The sequence below is a fragment of the Anser anser genome (assembly GCF_964211835.1).
Source record: "Anser anser genome assembly, chromosome: 12".
Taxonomy (NCBI): Eukaryota; Metazoa; Chordata; class Aves; order Anseriformes; family Anatidae; genus Anser; species Anser anser.
In genome coordinates this window covers 16,889,585-16,914,338 of record NC_139733.1, presented here as the reverse complement: position 1 = coordinate 16,914,338, position 24,754 = coordinate 16,889,585, and the positions used below count along the sequence as shown (strand labels likewise).

General features: G+C 52.2%; 1 protein-coding gene across 1 annotated transcript in view; it reads left to right on the top strand.

The window, feature by feature from the left end:
* Window positions 1–3,686: 3,686 nt before the first annotated feature.
* The window catches only part of PRICKLE2 (prickle planar cell polarity protein 2), a 106,804-nt gene continuing 85,736 nt past the window's right edge, over window positions 3,687–24,754 (top strand). The window contains exons 1-2 of the mRNA XM_083795464.1: window positions 3,687–3,815; window positions 4,097–4,182. Coding sequence (XP_083651590.1) covers window positions 3,774–3,815; window positions 4,097–4,182 — 128 coding nt within the window. The 5' untranslated portion in view covers window positions 3,687–3,773. The remainder of the gene's footprint in view (window positions 3,816–4,096; window positions 4,183–24,754) is intronic.

Here is a 24,754-nt window from a genome sequence, read left to right as displayed (position 1 = left end):
GCACGTTTGCCCAGGAAGGAGGTCTGGGGGAAGAACTGCGCAGGAAAATAAATTCCTGGTCCCTAGCATGTGTCTTCAGCAGCTGTGGCATTTAGAGCCAGTTTCCAAGACCCCCTTTTGCTGTCGAAAGGCTTCAGACAATAACTGCCTAATAACAGCCGGCCATTTATCACCTTCAGGGTACTGGATGGTGACAGGATCCACGCTGAGCTGTAATTCACCTGCGCAGGCTGCCGGCAGGAGGAACCAGAAGGGGACTGATGGAGCAGTCCCTAACAGCCAAATCCACCTTGACAAGGTGGTGGGGAGAAGCGAACGGGTCCGGCGGGCAAAATAAGCTCTGCTTTCTGCCTGATTGCAGGGGGCCGTGCTGGTGGTGCTGGTGCTGACGGCCAGGGCAGCAGGCGTAGGGGGTGGCAGAGCTGGCAGAGGGATGCTCAGAGTTTTCTGCAGCTATTTCGGAGGTGGCTTCCTAACAGGAGACATGGTTTGCAAGACACGAGATGAGCGAGGGGCACTTTTCTGGAGAGACTAGCCAACTTTCTTGGCTCCATAGGATTGGGAACGTTGTCCCCATATTTCCCAGCCACCGGTAGCAGCTACTGCAGCTCCTCTTCCTGTGTGTCCCCTGGGCTTGGCCACAGGTGACTTCACTCCTGCTGTTGCTCAAGCTGTTGTCCCAAGGTCTCGTGCAGAGCTGCCGGGTCAGGCACGTGCCACAGGGTCAGGCAAGCCGAACAGCTCTGCAGCATCACCGGTTTCTTCTTTCCAACTTCTGCCACCATCCATAACTTCAAAAAGGAAAATGGTCCTTCTTGCTGTGCATGAAAGGGGAAAATGGGACTCAGGCTGATTTAGTCCCGAGAAGGGCTGTAAGAAGTGTCATCCCTAGGCACGTTTGGTTGAAACAGGAATGGGAGGGGAAGATGATGTGCAGAACAATTTAAGTGGCAGCAGAAACAATAATTTGTCAGACAAACTGTCTGGCATATATTATCCGCGTGTCTCTGCTTCTGAGTCTATTTGACAGCAGTATCTGACAGCCCCCACCTCCGAGCTGAGGCTTCTCTCAAGAGGAAGATCTAGGTGTATATATTAAAAAAATTAAAAAGGAAAAAGAAAGAAAAAAAGAAACTTTTGAAAGTACCTCCTGGGAGAGTGTGAGAGCACAGGTAGGCCTGGAGCTGCGTGCCTGTCCCCTGCCCTCCCAGCCTGTGTGCATCATCCCCCCCGAACATGCTGAGCACAAGGGAGTGGGAGTTTATTTCCTGAGCTGTGTTCGCTCTCGGCAGCTTTTCTGGGGGAGGAAAGAGAAGAGGAGCATTCAGGCCAGTGAGATAATGTCTCCCCTCCCTTTCCCGAATACATCCCAGAGATGCTGTTCTGGCCCGACTCTCTTCTCATGCAGCATTTGAGCATCCCAAAAATGCGAGTTAGGTCTTGCTGACAGCCCTGGACCTCGGACGGACCATTAACCCTCCTTTGTCCCAGATGCCTTGGGTCAGAGAGATTAAGTGCCGCCCCGGGAGGTATTTAGATGCCTAGAAGCTGCTAAGCCTCCACTGGGGGCTGCGGCACTTGAACCTTTCTATGGCTCTGGGTGTATGCGAGTTCCCCACGTCCCCCTCCAGGACCATCAGGGCAGAAGCACTTGAGGGCTGAGCCCCCATCTCCCCTCTCCCTCCGAGCACCTCGGTGCAAGTCTCAATGCTCAGCACCTTCCCTGGGCATCGAGGAGTTGCCCACCAGCATCTGCAGCAGCTGCTGAACTGATGCTGGAGGATAGAGGCCCTGCAGGGCGCCAGGCAGTTTTGGTGGCCCCATGGCCACCTCGACACCATGGAGGGCAGGAGGCCAGCTCTGCTTGCTTTAAGTTCAGGACCTGCCTCTTCATCAGAAGACGGGAGCCGTGATTCAGCACAGCCACGCCTCCAAGGACTTCACCCTCCAACTTTGACTTACTTTTGCTGTTTTAAACTTATAGCAGATGTCCTCGCCAGCCCTGTTATTGAGGGCACACAGCACCTCTTGCAACAGCGAAGCAATTAAAAGGATTTGCAGGTCACCTTTAAAGCATTTCCCACAGCACGTTGAGTCTTGTTATAAGTCCTGTATCCATTAATGCTTTTATTTCAGCAGTTTTAATTGGAGTTTTAAATATTCTGAATCTTATGCAAGACACCCCAAGTGCTGGCGAATTTCAGGTCCTCTCTTGCGTGATGCTCATTCCCTAAAATCCTGTTGCCCTTCAGTGGAGATGACAGCAACTCTGCACCCCTGATATTACTGTATCCTATAAGCCATGAAGGTAGGGATGTTTTCATATGAGCTCAAAGCTCAGCCTGCAAGCATTTGCCCACTGTGTGACAAAACGTGCGTGTATTTGAAGAGCTCGCTTCCATCCCTGAGAGTTTAGGATGTATTCTTGCACCGCCATATGAGCGGGAAACTGAGAAGGAACATGATGAGAAAATTTGGCAGAAGGGAGCAACGAGGGGAAGCTGGAAGGCTTTGGAGGGGTAAAAATAGCAACCACAGAACAGAACGAGGAGGGAATGTCAGTTTTTCCCACTGACATGAAGAAATCTCATGCAAAAGGAAATTTTTTCCATGATAAAATTCCCTGGTTTTTTTTCCTTTTTTAAAGGAAGCCCAACATTTATGGGAGGAAAGAGCGAAAATCACCCTGAAACTTTTTTTTTTTTTTTGCCTGAGACATTCAAAAGCCAACCACGCAGCTCCTAGCCTCATTTCGGTTTCCTAGCGAGGAAGATATGAGTGAAAAAATGACAAAAAAAAAAAAAACCTGCTTAAATGAAGAATTATCAAAGCCTTACGGCTTTAACCAGCTGTGCAGCAGCAAGGCAAAGGAACAAAGAAGTGGGGAAGGAGGGGAAGGAGACAACAGGATCTGCGAACAACCGTAGCCACCGGGGCGAGGCTGTGAGATGTTGGTAGTGAAGCTGGTCCTTCCCCGGCGAGGATGAGCGCCTTCTTTTTCCCTCTCCCTCCGAGCGTTCCCAAGGCCCCTCCGCTGCACGAAGCCCGCCTGCTGCTCACGCTTCTCCCCACGTCGCTTCGCTCTGCCCTGCACCAGATTGCAGCCCCCTGGGGTACGGACCGGGGGCTGGCCGGGGGGATCCCTTTGTGGGGGGGTTGTACGGATGACAAGAGCTGGTGCACGGGCTGCCCCCCACCCCCCCCCCCCGGCCCCACAGCCCCCAGCCCCACGGTCCCCAGCCCCGGGAGCTCTGAGGGTGCAACAGGTGCCTCGTGTCCCACCCGGGACCTCAAGCTGCAAATGCATTTTACACGACTGCGTTCCTCCTGCTGTTTTTAGACTTAACCTGCCCTCAGCGGGGCGGGGAACAGGAGCCCAGCAGGACCCCAGGCTGTTCGCTCCCTGCTTTATTTAAGCCAGTAACCCCCCCCCCCAGCAGCACACTCAGAGCCGTAACCTCAGCGTTCGCCCCCTGGGCTCTGCAGGATCCCCCCTCCCGCGGATCTCCGCTTATTTCTTTGCCCCCGTCAAAGTGCCAGCAGCCGGGGGGGGGGGGGTTCGTCCCGTCTGTTCACTCTGGAGCGGAACGATGGCAGCGGGCGGGGCGGGCAGCCCGGGCGGGGCGGGGGGCGGCCGGGCCGGCCCGGGGCGGTGCCTGCGGGGCCGGGGGCGGGGAGGAAGGGGCGGGAGCGGCGGCGGCGGCGGCCGTGGAGGGACGAGGGGACGGGGACGGAGCCGGGGACCGGCCGGGGGCGGCTCGGGCGGCGCTGCCATGTTCGGCCGCGGCTCCCGCAAGCGGCTCTCGGGCCGCTCGGTGAGTGCCCCCGGGGGGGGGGGGTGGAGGTGACGGTGGTGTTTTTGGGGCGGGGGGTGTCCTCCTTCAGCCCCCCCCCCCCCCACCTCCAACCTGTGGCTCCATCCCGGTGCGCGTCCTGCCCCCGCCACCCCAAGCGCCCCCTCTTTTTTTTTTTTTTTTGGTTCCCCACCTTTTCCCTAAGCGTGCCCCCACCCCGCGGGGTCCCTGTCCTCGTCCCTGTCCCTGTTCCCCCCCCGCCCCTGGCTCGGGGACGGGGCTGACCTCTGCGTTTCTTGCAGCTGACGGCGTCGGGGGAGCCGGAGCGGGGCCAGCCCTGCACCACCTGCGGGGACCAGTGTCCCGGCTTCGCCCTGCACAAGTGGAGGTAAGGCTCGGCGACACCCCGCTGCCCGGCTCCCCTTGGAGGGGTGGGAACCCCCCCTTTGACCCCCAGCACCCAGGGATAAGTGGGAACCCCCCCTCCTCCCTGCTTTGACCCCCAGCACCCATGGGGGGCAGTGGGAGCTTGACCCGCCAACAGGCTGCAGCTAGCACGGGGGTTTCGTGGCTCTGCGGAGGATTAGCTGGGGTGCAAATAGGGATTTTGGGGTGTGCTTGTCTTGTTCTGAATGTCCCCCACCCTGGCGGGTTGGACTCTGTCCCGGGTGGGCGCTACCATCCTCCTGGAGCAGTCCATGGGTGTGCTGGTGTCTGTCGTGGGCACAGAGCCCTGGGCTGGGGTCACCAGTGCCCCCGTTAGCACCCTCACAGCCCACCCGTCCCCGCTGCGGTCAGGGGCTCCTGCTGCTGCTCCTGGGTGGTTCTGGGCCCCGGGCAGGGGGCAGCAGGGTTGGGATGGGGAGGGGACATGGTGGGGGGGATCCTGAAGGGTTGCCCCAAAAGGCTGCGTGAACCTCCTGCCTCTCCCCGTGCCCCCACGGTGGGTTTTTGCCCCCTCAAGCTATTGGAATGGATGGGACCCCCCCAGCCCCAGCAGGGTGTGGGGGTGTATGTGGAACAAACAGGTACTGTGCTATATGTCTTCATAAAGCTGGCAATGCAGGCACCTGCGAGGCACAGGGGTGGGGTCCCTGGCCTCGTGCTGGATCAGCCCCATCTCCCCCCATCGTGCTGCCTGGAGATGAGCTTCTGCTCTTGGGTGATTTGGGATTTGGTGATATTAAATCTTCTGGGCTGTGGGCTCCAGGAGCTGGTGCAGACTTAACAGGGAGCCCTTGGTGATCTTCTAGCCTTATTTTATAGGATATCCCCTTTTGTCCAGCATCTGCCGCGCTTCTCCCGGCATGTGCCCTACTTCTCAGAGCTGCGTCTCTGCAGATTAAAACACAGGTCCAGAGCGAGGAGAGGGATGCTGGATTGATTTATTAGCGTTGAATCCCATCTAAAGCTTCAGCCTTGCAAATCAACACTTCTGGCAGTGCAGGACAGGGTCCTTGGGCTGAGGTCCGCCCTGGGGACGCATGGCTGGTGCAGCAGCGAGGTGATGGATGATCCTCGCCACCGTCCCCACAGGTGCCAGCAGCTCCTCCGATGCCCCACGTCCTACCTCAGACCTTCAGAAGGTGAAGGTGTCACAGCCACGGGAGCTGTGGTCTCCTGACACCCTCCTGCTAATCGGGGTCTGCCACGTGTGCGCTAATGGATTTATAAGGTCACCCCTGAGTGTCGTCTTCCTATTTTTTTAAGGGATTACAAAATGCTTTCACGATCCGTCACAGGTTTCCTCACGGCTTAAATTTGGGGTAGCAGGTGTTGTCGCAGAGGTGCTTCATAATGCTTGAAAGTGTCAGGAGAACTTTAAAATGTAGGATAAGAAGAAAAGGGATGGTCACCAGAGGTATTTCTCCTCTGGCCTGAGGAATTATAAGGTGCTGTGACTTGCTGATTGTTATGTTACGCTTAATTTTGAAAAATTAAGCAAGGTTTTGATACCATCTTATCACACAATACCATCTTATTGAAGGCCAGACAAGCAGAAAAGGTACCGCTGAGCTTCTTGGGGGTGTCAAATACATAGCTCTGTGCAGGCTGTGACCTCTGCAGCAGCACACTGTGCCTCTCGTGCCAGATCCTGCAAAACCCCTCATGCAGGAGAAAGGAGCAGGAGGCTTCAGCCCAGCAGGGCTATGTGCAGCCGCCTCCTGGCTGCCCTTTCTTGAAGCTCCCCCCTTGCCCCCTGCACAGATTTTGGTTAAAACAGATGGATCCTTCTGGGGAAGGAAGGGGTTATCTCAGCAGGGCAGCAGAAGGATGGGTGCTGCCAGCTCTGCATCCCACTGAGCATCCTACAGATACAGACTGCTTCACACTGGACAGACAAGCCAGAGCCTTCCTGCACATTCACATTTAATTGCCTCGATGTAAGAGTAATTGTGCAATTAAAACAAAACGGCAACCTATTTGCCCAAACACAATAGAGAGGGAGGAGATCCATTTTTCACTAGCGAGCAGTCTATTAGTGCCCAGGCCAGGTAAGCAGGCAGATTGCTGATAGCAGGTAGCTCTGTAGGTCACAGACCTGCTTGGGAGCCCGTGTACACAGGATGATGCCTCCAGCTCCTGCTGGGGATGCTCACAAATACTTTAACACTTGAGCAGAATGGGATTGGAAGAAAACAAGGGTTTGCAAGGAGATCTGCAGATTAGGGATACAAACCCAGATCAATTAATCTCTAGAGATTCATAAGCCTTTTTATCATCCTTTTAACAGTAGAGTTTTGCTGAGAAGTGGGAATCGGGCTTTCTGCTTCCAAGATGGGAACTGGTGACATGCTTTAGGGAGGGAGGAAAGAATGTATGAGCTTTTAGGCACTGAGACCAGAGCTCATCCCCGCTGCTGATGCACGCATTGTCATATATGCAATTATGCAGGGCTGAGTTTTCTAGTCACCTGTGATTTTAGGTATGATCTGCGCGGCCAATCCATCAGGCAGGCAAATTGCTTTGTTAGACGCTAAAGATTTCTGTGCCCGTGCCTTCTCTTAAAAGCCACTTTTCTCAGAAGGAGAGATGGCTTTGAGCGTTGGTTGAATTTATCATTCCTGGGAGCAGAGGCATGCTTCCTGAGCCAAGGAAACCACTTGAAAATAAATTGTATTCTGCAGAACTGTTTTCTTTTCAGAATAAAACCGGTGCTGTAGGTGATGTGAGGAAAAAGGTGGAAGGGGATGCCCAAGTAGTGCAAAAATATCCCTGGCTTTGGAGTATGTTTCTGAATCTTCTTTATCTTGCTCTTGAATTATGGCTTGGGGTAGCAGATGAATTTTCTTGTTAACGTGTGACAAGTTTTACATAAATTCAGTGTAAGCAAAGAGTTGAAGACCCCAAGTGCTTACAGGCATGGTTAGACTGGAGCCCGCTGCGTTTCTTACCCCTCTGAAGCTTCCCAACTTGTGTCCTGCAAACCTCTGCCTCTCGTAAGGCAGAAATTCAATTTTCAGTTTGAAATCATTTAGCCCCAAAGAGGAGAAGGCAAGTGATTTCTTTGAAAAGGCTGAGGATTGAATCCCATCGTTCCTGAGCATGCAGTCTGTGAGGATGTGGCTGTCAAACCATAACCAGGATAACCTGCAATTTCTCATGGCCCGAACAGCGAAATGACTCCTTCCTCTGATCACATCGCTTTATTTTCAGGTAGCCTGTTGGTAAAGTATGCAAGGACCGAGGAGTTCTGTGTGGGCTGTGGTCCTGAGGATGGAAATTGGGAACACATAACGAGATCTCCATTAACGCAGGTTGATACTTGAAAGGTGGCTTTGTGTGGAAAAAGTGAAATCAAATTCAATCAAAATCTCCAGCTCCTTAGGAGTCCGGTTGCTGTTTTCTAATCAGATCTGCATCGCATTAAGCTGTGTGCCATTCAGCTCGTTAACAAGCTTTGGCTTTAAATAAAGCTGTCACTGGAGTTGGGTGGCTGAATGGCCATTAGGAGTGGCTTTTGCATAATGCGCAGGGAAAAGCCTGCGGGGAGGTGGTCTGGGAGGAGGGAAGGGAATTTACAGCCTCTTCCTTGCGCAATTAGTGGGAGCATGCGGGGCCTTAAGGGTGACAAATGGCTCTCAGCTGAGCTGTCGCTGAGATTGCTGTGAGGAACTTAATTTGGGATTTATCCTGGGCGAAGTAGAGTTACGGACTTGGTGCCGTACTGAGGGCAGTGGGCTCTTCGTGTTGGACGACCGGCATGTGTTCGGCACACACGGGTGTGTTTTGTTTGTGTGTACGGTCTCTTTGAGGAAGCCCTTCCCAAAGAGCTCCTCTTGCTGCTTCAACAAACCTGGCTCTTCCCCCATCTCTACCTGCTCCAAAAATGCCAGCTGAAGCATGGATGCAGCAAAGCTCGGTCTCAAAACCATACCTGAGCTGTGTTGTGATGTGAGGGGGGCACACAACCCCCCTGGTCTGCAAAGCCTTCGGAGAGCCAGGTGCTGCTGAGGGAAGGCTTTCAGAGGCTGTGGCAGATAAGATGATTTTAAAAATTGTCTTGAAACGTTCGGAGAAGTCTTTGTTGCCATAGTTATTCTTCTCTCTTGCAGAAGCAGTTAAATTACAGTAATAAACATGACATAAGGACAAAAACTGGCTTGCTGAGTTCTTAGTTTCAACGTGAGATGGTGTTCTGTATCTTATCTTGGAGTCTTTTTTTTCTCTCACGTCTGTTGTGTAATCTTCGTCCCTTGAAAACACACTTGGGCGAGGAGGAGATCTGCTCTTTCTTGGCTTCCATAACTCAGCGCCTCGCTGTAATCCTCCGCGGCCAGTGCCACAGAAGTGTGATGACATCTGGCCTCGTCAGGTCGGGGAGCATTATTAGCAAGGACAAACTTTTGAACTTCTCAGGAGACACTGCCTGGGAACCCCAGATGATGGGGACTTAGGGCCCTGAGTGATGACTGGGTCACAAAAACCTGTGCACAAGGCTGAGCTGATGGGCGAGGAAAGTGGAGATACGTGTAGTAGGATGGGGAACCTGGTGAACAAGGTGGTCAGCCAGATCCCCAAGATGTTTTAAGTCTCGGGATGATGGCGGCTGGGTTGCTTGGCATCTCATGCCTCTGTTTTGTTGACTGTAGCTTGGGAGTTGCTAGCAGCAGTGGCTCTTCCTTTCCTCTGCCCTGCGTGTTTGTACAGTTCCCACTCCTCCGGACCCGATCCGCTGTTGCGTGGCGAGCAGCAAACACGGCTGTGGGCGCGATGGGAAGCAGTGTGTGTGTGTTGTGTGTATCCGTGCTGCCTGGCTCTGCGCTCACCTGGCACCGGGACGTCCCTGCTGCACCCCAGCTGGTTCAGGTCGTCGGCCCGGTGACTTGTGCCTCGTCCAGAGAAACAGCAATGTTTGTAGTGTAGCACAGGAACGAATAACGCCGAACCCTGAAGCATTTGTTATTAGTTTTTTTTTTTTTTCAGGAAAAAAAAAAGTACAGATTATTGCTTCCATATGTTTCCAGCATTTTTAGTAGGTTATGTATCTTTCACACACACGGCCCCAGCTTTTCCCTTTCGTGAATAACATGCTTTGTGCCTCTCCCTCCTTTCGGATTCAGATATTCCTCACTTCCTTGCGTGTTTATTTGAAAGGCTTCGGAGATGCGAGGATGGCAATACCTTATCTCAGACCGGCTTTATGCTCGCGTCGCTTCCACAGCGAGCACCGTCGGCTCCTGTGGTTTTTATTCAGCTTTTCGTTTTGCAGCGGGGAACCTGCTGGGCTAGGAAAGCTCTGCCGGCGGGGAGCCGTGTGCTGCTATGGAGGTGAGTCCCTATGGGGCCTGTGGCTGTCCCTATGGGGCCTGCGGCTGTCCCTGTGGTGGGCAGGAGTCACCTGGCCCCTGAGCAGGCCATCGACCTGATGGAGGGGGTGCAAACAAGACTCAAGTGACTTCTGCCTGCTGATTTCCAGGCCCTGTCTGTAAGGGGATGGCGTGGTTAGCTTGCTCATGATGGTTTTTGTTGTAAGCAGTTTGGGCACGGGGAAGTCGTTCCCTGCCAGGTGACTCATTGCCAAAGCCAGTGTCCTTCAGCCGTGGGCCAGGGCTGGTTTGGGAGGGGTGGCTGCCGATCCCCTGCCTGTGCTGAAGCTGGGCTCAGGAGCCTGCACCTCCCTTGGCATAAATGACCTCAGCTGTCCCATTTGCTTGCACCTGTGAGATTAAGCACTTGTGCAAGCATTTGAAAAATCAGGGGTGATTATTTTTTTTTGAACTTTCCACCCCTGTGTCAGCAGAGGAAGAGCCACGTAACTGGTGATGGATTGTGTGGGAGGCGCTGCCGCGTGTCCTCAGAGATGTCCTTGCCTTTGCTTCAGCCTTGGGAGCCCCAGGACAGGGGCCAAGTTCACTGAAGGTGTTTGAGTCCCATCGAGGTCACCGAATGGAGGCTGGGAGCCTTGCCCCATGTCGGGCAGTGGCCGCATCCTGCCCACATGGTCCTGCTGGACCATGCCAAGGGGCAGCCTGGCATCGGGATGTGAGTCTGGGCACATCTGAGAGCGAGGATCCCATGGGTTTTCCACCTCCACCCACCATGGGACATCCCTTCTCTTCAAAAATGTCAAGCAAACAGTTGAGTTTAGGGACTCCCGGGAGATTTTTTGGCCTATTCCTTTCACATCTTCATGCCCCGCTGCTGAAACAGCGCCTAAAACAGCCGGGACTGATAAGGTATCCTGTTTGTGTTGGCTGCGAGGCATGATATCCATTTTAAGAGAGCTACAATATTGGAAGCAGTGTTGTGGCTGGCAAAAAGCCCAAAATAAATTCTTTAATTTTTTTGTACATGACATACAAAAGAGCAGGTGAGGTACGTACTTGTTTCCGGGCAAGCCCGAGGAGCCTGTTTGAAGTCCTTTACAAGTCATTCAGGATTGTATTGCAGGAGCTCAAAGGAGCTGGAGACACTTCTTGATTAAATTTCATCCCAACACAGAGCCCCAGTCTGCAGCTGGTGTAACTGGAGTTGCTGCGGGCTGCCCTAAGAAGCGCGAAAAGCAAAGTTTCTCCTAGAGAAAGTACCTTGTAGATGTGTTTTCTCTGTTTTGAAGCAGCCTTGTGCAACTCTAGTTCTACAAATGGGGTGAAAAAACACTAATAATCTGATGTGGGTTTTGGGGGTTTGTTCTGTTTTCTTGGTGGTTGTTGAATGGACCAGATGAGTGAGGGGGCAGAGTGGAAAAACACTGAGCTCTGGTTTTACCTGGTATTTTATTCCTAGACTAAACAATTTTTTTACGTGTATGGGTTATTTTTTTAATTGAGTTTTTGGAAAAATGGCTACAGCTGCATCTCGGCATGCAAAGAGTGAAATGTTACCTGCCTGGTGCGAGTGCAAATGCGTGTTTTGCTATCCTGAAGGCAGCAGCACAGCAGCCAGCTCTTTCTTAGCGCCTGGGTCCAACCCTCAGCCACGGAGCTGAGCTGATTTTCACCAGCAAGCACGTTTCCCTCACGGAGCCTTTCTGGATGAAATTGCCTGAGACGGACCTTGCAAAACACAGGGGCAGGGTAGATTGGCTTGCACGAGGGATTTCCTCCAAGCAGACAGCTGTCAGTGCTGGAGGCTGCGGTTATGAATTCGGGTGCTGTGTCGGGTGTGATTTAGTGGGAGGCGGTGAGCTGATTTAACAGCTTGTCACGGCTGGGTGGGGAGGGTCCCGCAGTCCCTGTGCAGCCCCCCATACACAGCTAATGCCTTACATCGCTCACTGAAGCCTTCGCCAGGCTGGTGCAAGGAGGAGGCGGGTGAGGGATGAATGGTCACTCAGTCCAGCGGTCCCCATCCCCTTCCTGTGCTTTTCTGCCCTGCTGCAGCCTCTATGCAGTCTGCTTTCCCCCCAGGATGTGCCTCTGACTCCCCATGCTGAGGGTCACAGCGTGGGGAGCACCAGAGGGACCCCACGTGCGGCTGCGATCGCCCGCGCGGGGCGTGCGGCACGTGCCCAGCAGGCCGCTCTGCGGGGAGGGAAGCCTCCTACTCCCTTAATAGAGGGCTTGCAACAGGCCTTTATCACAAGGGTCGCTTGTCACAGAGAAAAAAACACCTCTGGCCACCGATTGGGAAAGACCTGGGCGGGGAGCACGGGGGCTGGTGACCAAGATGCTCAGCCCAGGCTGGGGCCGGCACCCGCAGAGCGCTGCCCTCCTCTTTGTTGCTCTCCCCCGTCGAGGGCTGTTCAGCCCTTTTGAGAGTTGCCCTTGTTTTTTGTTCCCTTTCTGTTTGCCTTTAAAAAGTCAATCTGCTGGCCTTTATTTTATTTTTTTTTCAAAGACTTTCTCCGCTCCCTCCCACCTCCCCCTCAGTAATCCATCCTTATTACACCAGTGAGTCACTCTTCAAATAATCAATTGCGTTTTCATTGTCTGGCTTGTAAGTATATCACCGAGCTTAAGGACGGCAGATAGCATCAGCTCAGCTCTTTGGCAGATGGTTTTGCAGTTCAGGATGCTCGTTTGGATATTTACTTTTTCTCCGATGAATAATCTCCTAGGCTGGAAAGCCAGGCTGGGGACTCTTTCCCCACGCGTGCCACATCTTTCTGCTCTGTGGTCACTATCTAATGTTGGAGGAATTTGGAACATTAAGCAGAATCGTCCGATGTGAGGAAAACTAATTTTGGGGTAAACTTCGTGAGCAAGGCTGGTGTTGTACAGAGCCTTTATCTCATGGGCTCTGGGTGTGCACAGCCCCGAGGCAGGCGACAGCCAGAGCTTTGCTCAGCTTCACCAAAATAGGGCTGGGGCCGGTGCTGGTCCAAGAGGATCCTATAAAATTCAGGGTGCTCTCTGCCACTGGAGAGGCCGTTTCTTGCCTTGTGTGTGGCTCTCCAAAGGGCCCTGATGGCAGGGCTTAACACTTCAAGCGCTAAGTATCGCAATTATTATTCTTAGCGCGGAGGGAGGCACTTTGTACTCAGCCATCGCAGCAAATACTTCATCCCCTATCAGTTGCCCTTGTGCAGATGCTGCCGCCGCAGTGATAAAAGGCATAATGGCTGCTCTCGCTGATAAGGAGAGTGTATAAATATAATTACTGAAATCCCTATGCAGAGCCTGCGGATGGAGGAGAGTCCCCACGAGGGGTTCCTCCTGCTCCCGAGCCCTTTGCCGTGCAGGCAGAGCGGGCGCGCTCGCCCCAGCCCGCTCCCTGCCGGCTGCAGCTCCTGGCAGCCGAAATGGGAGCTGCTTGGCCGCAGCTGGGAGCAATTAGTAAAAGATGTCTTTCTCCCTCCCTCCCCATTTTGGTTCCTCCTCCTTTTCTCCTTGAAACCAAGCCATCGGCCTCGGGGAACCGGGCAGGAAAGCCCGGAGCAACTTGGGTGTGAGACCGACGGCGGGGCTGAGCGCTGTGTGCCTTGCCAGCGGGGCGAAGCTTCGGGTGGCCGTGTCAGCTCGGGGACGGATCCTGCTCCCTGCAGTCACCCCTTGGTATTAGGGTGCTGGTGACAGCAGGTCTCGTTGCACTGTGTCCATCCTTCGTGGCACACGAGGGACTTGTGTGCGTAAAGCGCTCCCCTCCTACGCGCCGTCCGAGCGTCAAGCCGACCTCGCGAGAAGCGCGCTGTAGCCGAGGAGCCAGATATTATTTAGATCGAGCCAACAACAAAAAAAAATATTTCCATGGCAGCAGTAACCATAGGAAACCTCCCCAGAGTGTCCTGGGTGGTTCCCATTTCCTTGCCTTCAGCTGTTTGCTTTGCAAGCGGAGCAGCGGCGTGAGTGCGGCGTGCCCGTGTGCCAGCAGCAGTGGCCAGCAGCCCTGCTGTCCCCGGGGACATGCCGCTGCTCCTCGTTTTCTCTTGTGCTGTCTGGCTAGTAAAAAGCTGTTTTCAGAGGGTTCTTTAGACGCCATGAAGTCTCAAAGCCACCTCTTACCTTCTGTCTGCTTACAAATGCATGTTTGATCCTTAAATACCCAAGGCAGGATAGTGAATGGGCTGCCAGGATCCGATTCTTCCTTTTTATAGTGTCTTAGAAAGATGCTTTTATACTCCTCTGGCTCAGCCAGCGATGCTTGGCCTCCAACCAAGATAGGGAAACTAGGACGAGAACCACTTAGGCTAGCAAGATGAAAAGTTGTAAAAAATACCAACTTTTGGTTGGGGAAAAATATTGATAAATGAATTCATTGGAAAAAAAAAAGTTCTTGATTGGCTTCATCTGAGCACGCTTAAAAGAGGGTAGAAGAGGAGGCTTGGTCTCGGGGCACTGCTGCTTCTAGGAAACGTGAGCTGGGAAGCGAACGCGAAGGTTGGGAATGGAGAGGGTTTGGGGTGAGTCACGGGAACCCGTCGTGCCGGTGCGGCCGTGCAGGGCCGGCCGGGACGGGGCGGCTGCGTGGGAGCGCCCGCGGGCCCCGAGGGTGGGAGCTGCGCCCACGGGTGGCCCAGCAGGGCCGTGCGCGGGGCTGTCCTCGGTCTCGGGCTGTTCCCAGCAGAAGGCATCGCCAGCACGGAGAGGTAACCGGGATTTCTGGGTGCTGTGCAGCTTTAATTCCCGATTTTACAAACCCCACAACCCCACAGGAGTCGGTTTTTGCTCCAGGCTACCCGGCGTGTGAAGAAGAGGCAGGCGGAGGGCGGCGAGGCTGAGCGGCTTTCCCTTCTCCCGTGCCAAACAAATGGTAACATTCATCACGAAGCCGCGTCCGTGCCTTATTAAATCTGAAAACAGATTTAATAAGGCCATGTGCTGGTTGTGCAGACCCTTTAAATGTCAGGTTTGAGGAGGGCTGGTGTTGTGGTTTAACCCGGCTGGCAGCTAAACACCACACAGCCGTTCGCTCACCCTCCCCCCTCCCTCTCTGGGATGGGGGGAGAGAAACGGGAAAGTGAAGCCTGTGAGTTGAGATAAAGACGGTTTATTAAGACAGGAAAATAATAATAACAATAATAATAATAATAGTGATAATGGTAATAGTATTAACAATAATAATGTGTAAGAAAACAAGTGATGCACAATGCAATTGCTCACCACCCGCTGACCGATGCCCAGCCTATCCCCGAGCAGCCGGCCCCCCCACCCCGGCCAGCCACCCCTATATATTGTTTAGCATGACGTCAGATGGTATGGAATACCCCTTTGGCCAGTTTGGGTCAGCTGTCCTGGGTCTGTCCCCTCCCAGCTCCTGCTGCACCCCCAGCCTGCTCGCTGGCAGGACAGAGCAAGAAGCCGAAAAGTCCTTGGCCTGGTGTAAACACTGCTCTGCAACAATTAAAACATCAGCATGTTATCAGCGCTCTTCTCATCCTAATCCAAAACATAGCACCCTACCAGCTACTATGAGCTACTTAACTCTGTCCTAACTGGAACCAGGACAGATATCCACCCCTTATTCCATACCATTTATGTCATGCTCAGGTTACACTCTGTCCAATACATTCTAATTAATCACCATTTTCATCTATGATATATAGCAATCATGGTAGTGATGACATACATTATTATATAATAATTAACATACTACAATTCAACTCATGGGCTATTCTCACCCAGTATCAAATCCCCTTGAGGTACACACCGGACCTCCCCATTCTTTTGCATTACCCACCAAGTGCATCCAGGTCCCTGAGCAAAAGCAATTCCACGAATGGGTTTGCCTTTTCCTGAGGCAGGAGTAGCCCAGACTGTTTTACCCAGCATGTTTCTTACGTGCACTACAGGAACTTTATCCCCTTCTACAGTGCGTAACAGGTTTGATTGGGCAGGTCCAGCTCGGTTGGCAGATCCCCTGGTATTGACTAACCAGGTGGCCTTTGCCAAATGTGTATCCCAATTTTTGAATGTCCCAGCACCCATTGCTTTCAGTGTAGTCTTCAACAGTCCATTGTATCGTTCAACTTTTCCAGAGGCTGGTGCATGATAGGGGATGTGATACACCCACTCAATACCATGTTCTTTGGCCCAAGTGTCTATAAGGTTGTTTCGGAAATGAGTCCCGTTGTCTGACTCAATTCTCTCTGGGGTGCCATGTCGCCATAAGACTTGCTTTTCAAGGCCCAGGATAGTGTTCCGGGCGGTGGCATGGGGCACAGGATATGTTTCCAGCCATCCGGTGGTTGCTTCCACCATTGTAAGTACGTGGCGCTTGCCGTTGCGGGTTTGAGGGAGTGTGATGTAATCAATCTGCCAGGCCTCTCCATATTTATATTTCAGCCATCGTCCTCCATACCAAAGAGGTTTTGACCGTTTGGCTTGCTTGATTGCAGCACATGTTTCACAGTCATGAATAACCTGTGCTATAGTGTCCATGGTCAGGTCCACCCCTCGATCACGAGCCCATCTGTAGGTTGCATCTCTACCTTGATGGCCTGAGGTGTCATGGGCCCATCGGGCTATAAATAATTCACCTTTATGTTGCCAGTCCAGGTCCACCTGAGCCACTTCAATCTTAGCAGCCTGATCCACCTGCTGGTTGTTTTGGTGTTCTTCAGTAGCCCGATTCTTGGGCACATGAGCATCTACATGGCGTACCTTTACAACCAGGTTCTCTACCCGGGCAGCAATATCTTGCCACAATGCCGCAGCCCAGATGGGCTTGCCCCTGCGCTGCCAGTTGTTCTGCTTCCATTGCTGTAACCACCCCCACAGGGCATTTGCTACCATCCATGAATCAGTATAGAGATAGAGAACTGGCCACTTTTCTCGTTCAGCAATATCTAAAGCCAGCTGAATGGCTTTTACTTCTGCAAACTGACTCGATTCACCTTCTCCCTCAGCAGCTTCTGCAACTCGTCGTGTAGGACTCCATACAGCAGCTTTCCATCTCCGATGCTTTCCCACAATACGACAGGACCCGTCAGTGAACAAGGCATATTTCTTCTCATTTTCCGGTAGCTTGTTGTACAGGGGGGCTTCTTCAGCACGAACCACCTCCTCCTCTGGTGATATCCCAAAGTATTTGCCTTCTGGCCAGTCCATAATCACCTCCAAGATTCCTGGGCGACTGGGGTTTCCTATTCGAGCCCGCTGAGTAATCAGTGCAACCCACTTGCTCCATGTAGCGTCAGTTGCATGATGCGTAGAGGGGACCCTTCCTTTGAACATCCAGCCTAGTACCGGCAGTCGGGGTGCCAGGAGGAGCTGCGCTTCAGTACCGACCACTTCCGAAGCAGATCGAACTCCTTCATATGCTGCCAATATCTCCTTTTCAGTTGGAGTATAGCGGGCTTCAGATCCTCTGTATCCCCGACTCCAAAACCCCAGGGGTCGACCTCGAGTTTCCCCAGGTTCTTTCTGCCAGAGGCTCCAGGTGGGACCATTCTCTCCGGCTGCGGTGTAGAGCACATTCTTTACATCTGGTCCTGTTCGGACTGGCCCGAGGGCTACTGCATGAACTATTTCCTGCTTAATTTGTTCAAAGGCTTGTCGTTGCTCAGGGCCCCATTCAAAAGCATTCTTCTTACGGGTTACTTGGTAGAGCGGGTTTACAATCAGACTGTAATTTGGAATATGCATTCTCCAAAACCCCACGACACCTAGGAAAGTTTGTGTTTCTTTTTTGCTAGTTGGTGGAGACATAGCTGTTATTTTGTTGATCACATCCATTGGGATTTGACGGCGTCCATCTTGCCATTTTATTCCTAAAAACTGGATCTCTCGTGCAGGTCCTTTAACTTTATTCTGTTTTATGGCAAAACCGGCCTTCAGAAGGATTTGGACTATTTTCTTCCCTTTCTCGAAAACTTCTTCTGCAGTGTCACCCCACACAATGATGTCATCGATGTACTGCAGGTGTTCAGGAGCTTCCCCCTGCTCCAGCGCAGACTGGATCAGTCCATGGCAAATGGTAGGGCTGTGTTTCCACCCCTGGGGCAGCCGATTCCAAGTATATTGGACTCCCCTCCAAGTGAAAGCAAACTGTGGCCTGCACTGTGCTGCTAGAGGGATGGAGAAAAATGCATTAGCGATATCAATTGTGGCATACCACTTGGCTGCCTTTGATTCCAGTTCATACTGGAGTTCTAGCATGTCCGGCACTGCAGCACTCAGTGGTGGCGTGACTTCGTTCAGGCCACGATAGTCCACTGTTAGTCTCCACTCACCATTAGACTTTCGCACTGGCCATATGGGACTATTAAAAGGTGAATGAGTCTTGCTGATCACTCCTTGGCTCTCCAGTTGACGAATTAGCTTATGGATGGGACTCAGGGAGTCTCGGTTGGTGCGATATTGCCGCCGGTGCACAGTTGTGGTAGCGATCGGCACTTGCTGTTCTTCAACCCTCAGCAACCCCACAACAGAAGGGTCCTCTGAGAGACCAGGCAAGGTAGACAACTGTTTAATGTCCTCTGTCTCCAAAGCAGCTATGCCAAAAGCCCAGCGGAACCCTTTTGGGTCCTTGAAATATCCTCTTCTAAGATAGTCTATGCCAAGGATGCACGGAGCATCTGGGCCAGTCACAATACGGTGCTTTTGCCACTCATTACCGGTTAGACTCACTTCAGCCTCCAATACAGTTAACTGCTGGGATCCCCCCGTCACACCATAAATACAGATGGGCTCTGGCCCTTTATAGCTTGATGGCATTAGAGTACATTGTGCACCGGTGTCTACCAAAGCCTTATACTTCTGTGCGTCTGACGTGCCAGGCCATCGAATCCACACAGTCCAATAAACTCGATTGTCCCTTTCCTCCCCCTGGCTGGAGGCAGGGCCCCTCTAGTCCTGGTCAGAATCTTCATTTCTGTGTTTAAAGGACTGCCTGCTGGAAGTTGGAGCAGCAAACCTTTCAGAGAACTCCTTTTTCCCAATTGTTTTCCTTTGCAATTCACGTACCCGTGCCTCTAGGGTCGCAGTAGATTTTCCATCCCATTTTCTCATGTCCTCTCCATGGTCACGTAGGTAAAACCACAGGGTGGCGCGGTGTGTGTGCCCACCATATTGTCTTCCTTGCATAGATGAACGTTTACCCCTAATAGCTGAGACACTGGTTTGTACAGGTGGGGAGGAAAATAAACTCTCTTTAAGTTGGTGGATCTCTTCAGAAAGTTTCTCCAAGGTATTCTCTTTTAGCTGGTGGACACTAGTTCGTTCAGGTGAAGGGGAAGATAATCTTTCTTCAAGTTGGTGGATCTTTTCAGAAAGTTTCTCCAAAGCATTCTCTTTTAGCTGGTGGACACTGGTTCGTTCAGGTGAAGGGGAAGATAATCTTTCTTCAAGTTGGTGGATCTTTTCAGAAAGTTTCTCCAAAGCATTCTCTTTTAGCTGGTGGACACTGGTTCGTTCAGGTGAAGGGGAAGATAATCTTTCTTCAAGTTGGTGGATCTTTTCAGAAAGTTTCTCTAAAGCATTCTCTTTTAGCTGGTGGACACTGGTTCGTTCAGGTGGAGGGGAAGATAAATTCTCTTTAAGTTGGTGGACCTCTTCAGAGAGTTTCTCCACAGCTGAGACACAGGCCTTTAGGGAAGAGGAGAGATTTCCTTCGTACTGCCGGAGTATTTTAGTCACTTCATTCACTGTGGGATTCTCCTCCGTTTTCCAGGCTAGTATTGCCAATGAGCTGGCATATGATGATGGGGCACTCCGTACAAACTTCCGCCACATGGGTGGTGTACACTGGACTGCATCTGGATCTGTGGATGTTTGTGCGTCATCTAGGTCCTTATAAATTACTTCCCGTACGGCCAATTCCCTCAGGTACTGAATTCCCTTCTCCATGGTGGTCCATTTGCTTGGTAAACATACAAGTTCTTCCTTGAAGAGATACCTTTCCTTCACAGCTGACAGGAGACGCCTCCAGAGGCTGCGAGATTGTGCTCCATCTCCAATTGCTTTGTCAATGCATGCGTCCCTAGCAAGGGATCCCAGCCGCCTGGCTTCCTTGCCCTCCAATTCCACATAATTGGCTCCCGTGTCCCAGCACCGGAGCAGCCAGGTGACAAGCTGCTCGCCTATACAGCGACCAAAATCTTTTCGCACATCTCGTAGCTCACGCTGGTATAGAGTCCGGGTAGTTACTGTTGATTTTTCGACATCCTCATCCTCATCTTCAGTCTCCTGCACCTTTGATGGCTGGTATGGAGTCCGGGTAGTTACTGTTGATTTTTCGCCATCCTCATCCTCATCTTCAGTCTCCTGCACCTTTGATGGCCCAGCCTCGTCTTCACTTCGCCCAGACTTAGCAGAAGACTGTCTGCGTTTTAAACGACCTGAGCCTCTATACCATTTTTTCACCTTGTCTACAGGGGCAACTTGCACAACTTGCACTGCTACAGCTCGTTTCTCTGACCCAGCCACAGGGTCTGCCACAGGGGTTGGAATACCCTCTGCGGGGTCAACTTGCACTGCTACAGCTCGTTTCTCTGACCCAGACACAGGGTCTGCCACAGGGCTTGGAATACACTCTGCGGGGTCAACTTGCACTGCTACAGCTCGTTTCTCTGACCCAGACACAGGGTCTGCCACAGGGGTTGGGATACCCTCTGCGGGGTCAACTTGCACTGCTACAGCTCGTTTCTCTGACCCAGCCACAGGAGTGGGAGCAGCTGCACGAGCTGGGGCAGCTGCAGGAGCTGGGGCAGCTGCAGGAGCTGGAGCGGCTGCAGGGGCTGGAGCTGGAGCGGCTGCAGGAGCTGGAGCTGGAGCGGCTGCAGGAGCCGGAACGGCTGCAGGAGCTGGAGCTGGAGCAGCTGCAGGAGCTGGAGCTGGAGCAGCTGCAGGAGCTGGAGCGGCTGCAGGAGCTGGAGCTGGAGTAGCTGCAGGAACTGGAGCTGGAGCGGCTGCAGGAGCTGGAACTGGAGCGGCTGCAGGAGCTGGAGCGGCTGCAGGAGCTGGAGCTGGAGTAGCTGCAGGAGCTGGAACTGGAGCGGCTGCAGGAGCTGGAGCGGCTGCAGGAGCTGGAACTGGAACGGCTGCAGGAGCTGGAGCTGGAGTAGCTGCAGGAGCTGGAGCTGGAGCGGCTGCAGGAGCTGGAGCGGCTGCAGGAGCTGGAGCTGGAGCGGCTGCAGGAGCTGGAGCTGGAGCTGGAGCGGCTGCAGGAGCTGGAGCTGGAGTAGCTGCAGGAGCTGGAACTGGAGCGGCTGCAGGAGCTGGAGCTAGGTTGCTAATAACATCAATTGCAGCTCGATAGGCACAAGCCAGACCCCAGCACGCTACAGTGATTTGTGTCACTTTGGAACTGCCAGAGTCATGACACCTTTTTTTCAAGCATTCTGCCAGCTTTTTAGGATTTTGCAGTTGTTCAGGGGTGAATGTCCAAAACACTGGAGGTGACCACTGCTCTAGAAACCTGCCCATATCCTCCCACACTCCCTGCCACTCGCAACTATCCCGCCTCAAGACAGATCTCCGGATGAGATTCCTAAGTAGTTGTTTAACCCTCCACAAAATCTGAAGCGCATTCAGGAGACATAACAACAAGAGCAGGCTGGTCTGAGTATCCCAAGGATATTCAACATCTCGGAGAACCACCGTAACTAACTCGGGGGATAAGAGGGTGGTGGTGAAGGAGAAAGGGAGAGTGAACAGGTAGGGAAACATGTCTTCCCCTGTCCCCTTCACAGATTGGCTCCCTAACGAAAACAGGCAATAGGTGTAATTGCTAATAGTTTCCGAGATATGGGTTCCAAAGTATAGAGTCGACGTCAGTGCTGAGTACAAATACCAGGTTAAAGTCGTGACCAGATATTTCATCATTTCATAAGCCATTGCTACACCGCACAGTACCATAACAATCTTAAACCAGGGCCCGGAAAGGATAAACAGTGCAACAGGGAGCACATACAGAAAGTAACGCACCATAAAACTCAATTTGGAATACAGGTACAGCAGACTGGAGATTAAGGCAATCAACATCGTGACTAGCAACTATTAAGCAGGTCCAATACTTATACCAATTTTAGTTTAACACACTCTGGTCAGATTTGTCGATATCTCAACCCTTCGGGCCCCACGTTGGGCGCCAAAAAGACTGTTGTGGTTTAACCCGGCTGGCAGCTAAACACCACACAGCCGTTCGCTCACCCTCCCCCCTCCCTCTCTGGGATGGGGGGAGAGAAACGGGAAAGTGAAGCCTGTGAGTTGAGATAAAGACGGTTTATTAAGACAGGAAAATAATAATAACAATAATAATAATAATAGTGATAATGGTAATAGTATTAACAATAATAATGTGTAAGAAAACAAGTGATGCACAATGCAATTGCTCACCACCCGCTGACCGATGCCCAGCCTATCCCCGAGCAGCCGGCCCCCCCACCCCGGCCAGCCACCCCTATATATTGTTTAGCATGACGTCAGATGGTATGGAATACCCCTTTGGCCAGTTTGGGTCAGCTGTCCTGGGTCTGTCCCCTCCCAGCTCCTGCTGCACCCCCAGCCTGCTCGCTGGCAGGACAGAGCAAGAAGCCGAAAAGTCCTTGGCCTGGTGTAAACACTGCTCTGCAACAATTAAAACATCAGCATGTTATCAGCGCTCTTCTCATCCTAATCCAAAACATAGCACCCTACCAGCTACTATGAGCTACTTAACTCTGTCCTAACTGGAACCAGGACAGCTGGGAAGTGAGAAGACGATAAAACTTAATATTCCTAAGCCAGGTATGTGCGGTGTAGCTCAGATTTTTAATATCGAGTGCGTAATTTATTACAAGATGTAGAGGTTTCGAATACATATATTTGAATATGTTTTAATATTATCTTTCCTTGCAGTAGCAGGAGCAATGGTGTTTTACAAAAGAAAAATGATTTCATGTTTCCGTTTCATAGTTCCAGCTTGTACCTCTAATAGGTGTGGGATTCACTGAGGTATGAAGGCTATCTGATAAATGCCTGAATAATGAAGCTATATTGTTTGTTCTGATTTCCCTGCGCTATCTTCAAACGTATAAATAAAACATTTTCAAACTGTAGACCGCGCAGTTGAGCGTAGACCATTTACTTTCTGCCGGTGCAACCTGTAGGAGACACGAGTCCTTCAGTGCCTGCAAGCAGAAGTCTTGTGACATCAGTACCGTGTGTCGCGCTGGAAGTGCTCACGCGTAATTTTCATAAATATTTTGTCCAAAGTAAAGTTATAACTATTTAAAATACTAATAATCTCTTTAAACAAAGAGGCATTTGTCTTGGTGTACAGCAGAGGGCACTCGGCATCGTCGAGCTGGGAGGCTGGCTGCCTGAAGGAGAAAACCACGGGGCTCACACGATGCTTTGCAGAAATTAAATACTCTGTGTGTGTTTGCCCGTATATATGTGTGTGTGTGCATATAAAAAAGCATAGGGTGGCATATATATAAAAAATAATCCTAGCACATAATATAAACTGCAATGTTTGTGGCCGTGGCTGAAGTTGAAGTGCATGCTGTGCTGAGCAGTGCTCAGCCTGGTGCTGGGTTGGTGCGGAGCTTGCGATGCTGTGGTCTCGCTCCTGGCAGCACGGAGCTGGTGGGAAAGTCCTTGAGATGGTTTTCATCTCCCCATAGCGATTTTCATCTATTTAAGGAAGGTTAAAGCAGTGTGGTTGTTGGATGGAGGGGGAAGCAGCACCAGGCTGCGTGAGGTGGCAGAGCTGGATGTCCCAGCGGACGGGGTGGGAGCTGCTGGTGCATGAGGCTTTCCCAAAAAGCCCCAAAGCATCTCTGTACCGCACCAGAGGTGTGGGCACTTGGGGGTCCTGCCAGCCAGTAGCGTGAGAGGGCATGTGGCTGAAGATAACCTCTTTATGCAAAATACAGAGCCAGGTGGATTTTGCTGCTGGGTGTCTGTGGAAGGGGAAGATCAGAGACACATGGAAATGTTGCAGGGACCTTATAACAGGCTCCAATTAAAGTTTGGATGTTAGGGAGTAATCTAAGATTACAGTAGTAAGGATTTTTTAGTAGAATCTGCTATCCGGGAGGGCAGCGGACCCTGTTAGAGGACTGCTGCAGGATCTCGGAGGGGTTGTTGCAGGCAGCTTTCACCCTTGTGCTCTTATTTTGCAAGACCTTGGTGCAGCAAAGGCATGATGTGCATGACAAATTCCAGCGTACGGGCTGCCCTGCGTGCTGTAGAACACTTTCTCACCAGCGCAGAGGCGCGGTGATGTTGATGAGCCCAGATAATTGCCCACAGGCAGCGTTGCTGGAGGCCTTGCTGCCGTGGGGCCCTGGGACATGGTGGTTGGACCCGTTAGGGCAATTCCCACATCACGAGATTTGTTTGGAGCTGGGCGATCGGCCTGGCGCGTCCTGTCCCACCAGTTGCATGCCCCTGCATGGGGCTGGGAGGCACTGGGACTTAACTCTTGCAGCCCCAGCACTGGGACAAAGAGCAGAAGCAGGATGCCACAGCACGGCCAGCACTGCGGGACCCCCGTGCGTGCCCTGCTGGGGGCCAGACACGTGGAGCCAGGCACACGAGAGCTCGGTTTGCTGCACGTTTCTGCCCGTGCCGCTTGGCTCTTCCTATCTTGCAGGTTTTACGTGTCGTTATCCAGGACCGACCATGCTGTGAAGCACCCTGCTGAGCACCCCGAGTGCTTCAGGCAGCCAGCTTGCTGAGAAATGAGGGTTATGGCATGTTTTGCAGGAGCTTTTTGTCGCTACAGCAGATTTGGCAGCGCGCAGTCAGAAGGGCTGTGCTCGTGGGCAGCCCAGCGTCGCGCGAGAGACCTTCGAGCCGTAGGGCTCACCTTAGCCAATGTCAATAGAAGTGAAACTACTTAAATACACAGTTAAAATATGTTGTTATGTTAGCGTGTGGACCTCCATGCGAGATTGCTGTTTAACTGTAGCCATTAAAGGACCCCCATGGAAGAGCTATGGGAGGCTGGTAAAAATATCCCCGGCCTTAACCACTTGTTTGCTGCCGAGGGGATTTTGCACTGAGGCGAGAGGCTTGGGGTATTCACATCAACATTGCAGCTCCAGGACCTTGCAGACAGTAAGAAGAGACGCTGTGTGCTTCCTTTCAGGTGATGAAACCCAGCTGCCCTGTCTGCTGCCTTTTCTCACCTGTGCTTTTACACGT